The 7,587-nt window shown below is 44.4% G+C and overlaps 1 protein-coding gene across 1 annotated transcript; it reads right to left on the bottom strand.

The window, feature by feature from the left end:
• Positions 1-782: 782 nt before the first annotated feature.
• On the bottom strand, positions 783-4,675 carry LOC141491325 (F-box only protein 2-like). Its single transcript, XM_074192164.1, has 4 exons — positions 4,556-4,675; positions 4,374-4,469; positions 3,894-4,029; positions 783-1,973 (listed from the first exon to the last, which is right to left on the bottom strand). Exons 1-4 carry the CDS (start codon positions 4,660-4,662, stop codon positions 1,839-1,841), a joined length of 474 nt encoding a protein of 157 aa, XP_074048265.1. The 5' UTR covers positions 4,663-4,675; the 3' UTR covers positions 783-1,838.
• Between the last annotated feature and the right edge of the window lie 2,912 nt (positions 4,676-7,587).

Below are 7,587 nucleotides of genomic sequence, written 5' to 3'. Positions count from 1 at the left end.
AGAGTTGTCCAACAGTGAATGTACTGCCATGGAAGGTCATGGTTTGCACCTCACTGGATGCCTTGTATTGTAATGTGTATTGCAATGGGAATTCTTTCAAGACAAGAATCTAGTTAAATTCACACTTGTAGTAGACAGCCACTATGGTGTCTTCTTGTTCTGAAATCTATGTTACTATCCTCTCATTGTCCTCTTCAAATTACACCACTTTATAATTTTTTCACCTGACGCAGGGGAGAGAACTCCATTTATAACTCTAAATCACAGTGCTTTATATAGTAAGCACTGAATTTTTCATTCATTCATTCATTCATTCATTCATTCATTCATTCATTTCACCTCCAATGTCAATTCTTCTGGTTGAAGGGTAAATCCCATGTCTGTTGATCACATTCTCGGTGGAAATCAGGGGGGGAGTCTGAAGGGTCCCATCTCCTTATTTAGCAGATGAGGAAACTGAGGTCAAGAGAAATGAAGTGACTCTGACTCCAATCCAGTGCCTTTTTCACTGAACTATGAGCAAATCACTTCACTTCTCTCAACCTCACTATAAAATGAGGGAGTTAGACAAGACTTCCCTTGGTCCTTTGCAGCTCAAAATCCAATGACTCTCAAAAGTTTATTCTCAATGTGAGATATTCCTGAAAACTTGCTCTTACTCAAAGGCATCTGAGCACAGGGACACTTCAGTGAGAGACTATCCAACTTATATAGGCAGGTGGTGCCAATGGCCCAACCCAGCAACCATAGGTCCCCAGAGAGAGCCGGGACCCAGTGGCAGCAGACACAGTGGTTTTATTAGTTGTCCTCTTCCAGAGGCACCAACTCAGCACATTTCAGGTCTTCTTAGCCTCAACCAAGGTGGGTGACAGAAAAGTCAAATAGCTGATGGACTAGTAATCTGCCCCCAAATCCACAGAAGAAGAAAATTAGCATTGGCTATTAAAGGGTTGAGACCTCCTTTGGGGGAGAAAAAGGTTGACCAATGGAGCCAGGGATATTAATGACCACATTTCTAGCCAGGGAGGAGCCCCACTTCCCCACTGGCCACCATGGTCAAAGGTAAAACTGGACTCTGTTTATATAGATGATGCCAAGGGAGAGGTGGGCTCATGTTTCAGCACCAGTTTATGCAAAGGAGTAGGAGCTGGACCAAGTGCCTCTTCTCACACAGGCATTTCAAGAGGGCTAAGGGAATGGGTTGGGCCAAACAAAGACTTCCTTTGGTTTTTCTGGTTTCTGCCACCGGAATGCTCAAGTATCAGTCGGGCTCCAAGTTCCCAGTTCGCTGATTTTCTTTCTCACCTTATCTTCTCCAGCTTTTACAATCGCAGTCCTTGTTTGCTGGCCAGACCAGGCAGTGGCAGCTTAACCTGGCCCCAGCTCCCAGGCCCTCACATGAGGCCCAAGTCACAACAGAACCTGGACTGATTCCAGTGCTAGGAAATGGAAGGGTTGGAGCCCAATGATTTCTTTTTTCAGGCATTTTGAGCTAATTCAAAATGGGAAATTTTGATCATTATAGAAGATGGTTGGGCAGACATGCAAATAATACGCAGTTATATACTAATGAGTTCTCTTCCCCCACCCTTTAGGAGTTCCCATGGGAACAGGGTCTAAGGAGAACAGGAGGGACACCCAAGGAAGAAAGACAGAAATCAGAGAGAGTGCATAGTGTAGAGGCAAAAAGTCTAGCTTCCAGGACCCCCCAGGTCTCCCCAAGAGTCAAGAGCCCAGAGAAGGATAAGAACTCTAGAACTTGGCCCTTCTCCAGCCTACAGAGCAGCACCCACAGCTGAGACAGCTCCTAGCCTCTGAGAAGGAAAGCCCAGGTCCGGTTAGGGTTCCACCATCACACTGCTGTTGGTTACCCGGACACCAAACCAACCCTTCCAGTAGACTGTGTCCTGGCCTCCATGCTCAAAGCGGACAAATCGAACTCCTGGTCCATAGTCTTTGAAGGTGTGGGAGATCTGTGGAGATGGAAATCAGGGTCACACACACACACACACACACACACACACACACACACACACACACAAACACTCCTTTCTGGCTCTCAGTAGCACCTTAGTGCAATGAAGGAGACAATAATAAAACCAAGACTTTCAAAACCCCCCTCTCTTCCTTTTTACTTCCCAAAAGGGACTTGTGTATGACAGTTATCCACATTTTTTGTCTAACCCATCACTTCTATGAAGAAAAGGACTGGATCCTCTTTCTTTCTATCACCTCCATCACTATCGAGAAGAATTTATTTATTCATGTGTTTACCCTAACAAACCAGCTCAGTTACTCCCACTCCCCCATATGATCATTTATTTCTGCAACATTTACTCTAATCTCTCTCTATTAATCCCATCTTTTAGAGAATTTTTAAAAAATCCTTCTTCAACAAGTTTCCTCTCAACACATACACACATACACACACCTCCCTTTTTTTTCTATTAACTCAATAACCATCCTGATACTTTACAGTGTGGAAGGGAAAGAGTTCTGAAATTTTCTTCCCCTGCAATGGAGGAAGAATCAAAAGATCTCAGATCAAATGTCCCAGATCCATTTACTTATTACCAGTGTGACCCAGAACAATAACCTTCCAGAATCCCAATTTCCTTAACAACAAACTTAGGAGCCTGGAGTAGCTGATCTCTGAGGTCCCTTCCAACTCTTTCTATGATCTATGATTCTGTACTGAGTTAGAGAATGAGTTCCCTGAGAATAGAGATTGTCTCTATCCACCAATGCTTCCCAAATCCAATCTTTGAGTTCTGTCTTTCCATAGTCAGGGTTTTACATACCTAGGACCTGGTTAGCAATAGATCTCAGCTACAGAACTAGGGTACCATATCTGGGTTGGAACCTTTCCGGTCCAAGTAAGGAACTACCTATCTCAAGCTCTCTGGTTCCAAGACAAGCCTGTGGCAACTATTTGTGCCCTGAAGATAGGAGACACAGCTCTCGGTCCATGAACCTTCTTTCCTTCTCTTCCCTCTCCCCAACTCCACCTAGCCCCTGTTCTGAGCTGGACCCAATCCTTCCTCTATCTGTCCTATGAGACAAATAGATAACTACTCAGATTTCAGGGGATAGAATAGAACTGGTGCCTGATCTCCTGTCCTTGGGGGCTCAAGTCCCTATTGCTTTTGCCCTGTCTCCTATCTCCATCCATTTGCTACCTAGGGCTCAAACCCTAACATCAAGTGGGAAGGAATCTCAGAAAGCATCTAGTCTAAGCTTCACTGCCCTTGACAACATTCTTGCTAAGGAATCACCTAACTTCTTCTTAGAGATGAGACACTGTCACCCTCTTGGAAAACTCTGGTTGTGGGGACCTTTTCCCTTCACATTAAACCTCTGCATTTTCTCCTCACTATTCTACATTCTACTTGGTCCCAGAAGTGAGGACAGGTCTGTTCCTCTTCCTTCCTCTTCTGAACCACCCATCCAATTCTTCGAGACAACTTTGAGACAATCCTAGCTAGACAATAGTCTTGCCCCATGCTAAGCCTTCCCTTCTGTGCTCCAGGTTAAATGGAGCAATTCCTTCCAAGGAGGTGGTCATATGGTAGGTAGACCTCCTCCAAATCAAGTTAGGACATTTCTTTCCTATTCACCTTATGCTTTCCAATTATTGATTTATGTTTTACCCATCATTACCAGTCATGGACTGTAAGCTCCATGAAGGACCAGGAGGGTTACCTCTTCCTAAGTTTCCCAGTCCCACAGCTTGCCTCTTTCCTAGGTCTCAGCCCAAGGTAGTGCCAGACAGGTCTTCTCCAACCTCCCCAAGAAGGGAAAAAAACCACCACCCCACCCCCAATCCCTTCAGCTAATTAAGTCCCTTTGTCTAAGCCCAAGTTTGCCCTGAATCTCCATGGATTCCTTGTCACCTCACTCCAGCCTGTGTCACCATTCTGCGGCACTGCCACCGTCCCACTCTTATATTCTGCCAGGACATCCTCATGCTCCGATAGCAGCTTCACACACAGCTCATAGAGGCAGCTGGCATCACTCCTACCCGAGTACCTGCAGAGGAGCAGTCTCAGTCTCACCCCTTTTCACCTTCCCTAGCACCCTCCCACCCTCACTTACTCCCACTATGTCCCCCTCCAAAAAAGAAGGGTGAGTGATATATTTTACACTTTCAAACCTCTCAACCCCCCTTCCATCATCTCTACCCCCCCTGCAAAAGATACCAACAAGTCACTCCAGTTCTTGTAAAGGAGACGAGGCATTCTATACCCTAGCCCACACTGCAGCCTCATCCCTCCTTCCCAGTCAACTCCAGATGTTTCCTAACTGGAAGAGCCCAAAGCTCTCCACCCCACCTCTGTGGTTCCTCATCTCTACCCTAATGGTTTGTCTCTCACCAGTCCTTCACCACAATGGCGGGCTGAGTGGTGTCCAACATTTCCTCCCAGTACCCCTCTGCCCGCAGATCAATAACTTGGGCCTTGCGGCACCACCTGAGGGGAAAAAGGGGTTAAAAGAAGAGAAATCTACCCCTGCCCTTCTCTCTTATCCCCCACCCAGAGCCATCCTATTCCCTTACTCGTAAGAAGTGACGAAGTATTTCTTGACATTCTCATCTTCTGGAAAATCATATCCACAGTCCCCAGGAACTTCTTCCACCTTCCAGCCATCTCCACCATGCTCCATCTCCCCCCAGGCCTCAAACTCATCTGTAGAGAGGCAAAAGCAGAGCTTGTTGTTGCAGACACAGAACACTTAATTTCTCTTCTACAAATCAACTAGGCCCAAGACTGGATAGTATGGAGAGGAAAACAGGTGTGACTTTGGCTTGGGATTAAGGGAAACATTTTAAATAAAACAAGAAGTATATCAAATCTGGCCTCAGACACAAGCTGTGTGACCTTGGGCAATTCACTTAATCCTTATTGCCTCAAAAAAACCCAAGAAGTGTAAACTGGGGTTGGCTGCTTCAGAATCCAGGCTTGACCTAGAACCTCATCTTGTGGTTGGAGCAAGGAGAGGGTCATTTTAGCCACTGGGTACCCTCCATTCCATGCCTCCTTGTTCTCCTAAGTCCAGTGAACTAAGAAGGGACAGTGACTGTCTCACAGTGTACTTTAAGTCACAAAGTACCATGCCTTATTTTTTCCTAGCCCCTATTAATCAACCAAACAATTATTTATTAAGCGGTACGTGCCAGGGTACTAGGGATTCAAAGCAGAAGTGAAACAACCCTTGCTTTCAATCATTTTAGTCCTTATCCCATAATCACAAAGGGGTCATTGTCCTGAACACACTGAGGTCTCCCCCCAACCTCCCTCACAGAATTTCAAAGATGCAGGGACTGATCCCTAAAAAAAAAAAAAGGAGGAAAAAGTCCTTCTAATAGCTAAATTAAGTAAACATTCAGCCTTTGCTTGAAATGATACATCTTCCTTCTAAGGAGGAAGAGCCCATTCTCTCCAGAAGCAGTCCATTCTACTTCTGAACAGTCCTCATTATTCAGAAATTTGTCTTTACGTTGAGAGAACAAACTAACTAACTCCTTCTTGAGAAGCCGATAGGAAGGGGCTAGGGAGTCACAAGAGATTTGAATCTACCCTTTTTAGGACATCTTTCTCCAGTGACTGCTCAGACCCTCATTCCAGAAGGGATCAGATGGATCAGTTATGGAAGGGGTAGTTATAAAATTGAATGACTAAGCTGGGAACCCCAAAAGATCATAATAACCCAGGCAGCTAAGTGGCACAGTGGGTAGAGGATCAGCCCTGGAATCAGGAGGACCTGAATTCAAATTCAGCTCAGACACTTTTATTAATTGCCTAGCTATGTGACCTTGGGCAAGTCACTTAATTCTGTTGCTTTGGAAAAAGACAACAGAAAGTAGCATAGTTTCCCCTTAGAATCCAGATTTAGAGGAAGAAAAGACTCTAAAGAGTATATGGTCCAATCACACAATTTTACAATTGAGAAAACTGAGGCTAGAGTAGTGAAATGACTAGTCCAGAGTCACATAAACAGTAAAAAAGTAGGGTCTGGATACAAACTCATGGTCCTTGATACCCTACATCCTCTATCTCCATGTTGGGCTGAATCCATCAAGATAAAATTTAGTACAAATGGATGTAAAGTCTTGTTATTGTATTATGAAAAAAAAGCTACAGGACTAGACCAGTAGTGTCAAAAATCAGACAGAAGCAGGTGATTCATGAGGATCCCCGTGGACCACATATTGACTTAGAAAACCACATATTAACATTATCTATGTTTTATTGTATTTTTAAATTAATTCTGTTGAATATTTCTCAATTACAATTTAATCTGGTTCATTGTCTTTAGGAGGGTTGTTTGATGTCTCTGGGTTATATAACAATACCTGTGAGGTGGAGGGGGGTGGGATCTGGGGCTCTAAGTGGATCACAGTTCAGTCAGCAGTCCAAAAAAAGGGAATGGTATCTTGGGATACATTAACAAATGAAACAATCCTGATCAGTCCCCTATCCAAGGTCCTGAATTCAGTTCTGAGCGCCATATTTTGGACAGGTCATGGATAAGCTGAGGAGAGTCCAGAGGAAGGCATTTAAGATGGTAGAGAGCCTCAATTCCATGACATAGAAAGATAATTTAAAGGAATTAGAGCTGTTTGATCTGGAGAGCTATTTGGTCAGGGGGTGGATGTGGCATGAGATAGGGTGGCAGAATCTCTATTTTTAGGTATTTTAGGGGCTGGCTCAGGAAAGAAGGTTTAGTCTCCCCAACTTCACAGAGGACAAAGGCAATAATCAGAAGATGTAGAGAGAAAGTTTTGGTTTGATGTAAGGAGCTTCCAACCTTTTGGTTACTTTAGATACTTAGATTTAGGGGAGAAGGTAGGATTAGAACCAAGAATTCCAGCCTAGTCAACTGCAAGCTGACTGGCCAGTTGTTAAGGTACACTGAAAAAGTACTACTTGAATACAAGTTGGACTGGATGCCCTCCAGGGTTCCTTCCTACCCCAGGTAGGGTCACCCCTAAATAAGGCAATGATGTCACAGATACAGACCCTAAAGTGAGTTGACTTCTATTAAGGTTATTTAAGGGTGATCCTATCCGGAAGGGGTAGATGGATGAGGTGACTTGCAAGTCCTGCATAGTCTATGACCTATCCCCAAATTCAATCACTTCCATGGTCAATGACACAAGGGGCTTTATTACTAATCAATCAGAGGTCCTTTTACTTGCCTCAGCTGCCAGGTGGGGGAAGGATGGTGTTGGTATTGGTGTCTATGAATTCAAATCTAGATTTCTGACTTCCCTCCCCTATCTCTTTTCTCTTTCCCCCTCATTTTTTACTTCCCTTCCCTCTCGATTTCCTTTTCTTTTTACCTTGCTTTTTATTCCCCCACTTCCCTTTTATCCCCCCTTGTCAATTCCTTTTTCTTCCTTTCCCCTTTTTCCTTTCCCTTCCTTTCACTCCACTCTCCTCCCTTCCCTCTCCTTTCCCTCTCTTCTATTATCTCTCCCTCCTCTCCTCTCTCCCACATCCTTTCCTTTCCCTTTCTTCTCTCTCTCTCTCCTTCTTCTTCTTCTTCTTCTTCTTCTTCTTCTTCTTCTTCTTCTTCTTCTCTCTC

Source organism: Macrotis lagotis, chromosome 1, assembly GCF_037893015.1.
Source record: "Macrotis lagotis isolate mMagLag1 chromosome 1, bilby.v1.9.chrom.fasta, whole genome shotgun sequence".
Classification (NCBI taxonomy): Eukaryota; Metazoa; Chordata; class Mammalia; order Peramelemorphia; family Peramelidae; genus Macrotis; species Macrotis lagotis.
This window is presented reverse-complemented; position numbering and strand designations above follow the sequence as displayed.

Bases quoted from the DNA above. Each gene is read 5' to 3' on its own strand.
- LOC141491325 (XM_074192164.1), bottom strand. From the start codon at position 4,662: ATGGAGCATGGTGGAGATGGCTGGAAGGTGGAAGAAGTTCCTGGGGAC. The intron at 4,470-4,555 runs GTAAGGGAATAG...TTTTCCCCTCAG, and splicing joins TACTTCGTCACTTCTTACGA to GTGGTGCCGCAAGGCCCAAG. The intron at 4,030-4,373 runs GTGAGAGACAAA...GCTCCTCTGCAG, and splicing joins GCCATTGTGGTGAAGGACTG to GTACTCGGGTAGGAGTGATG.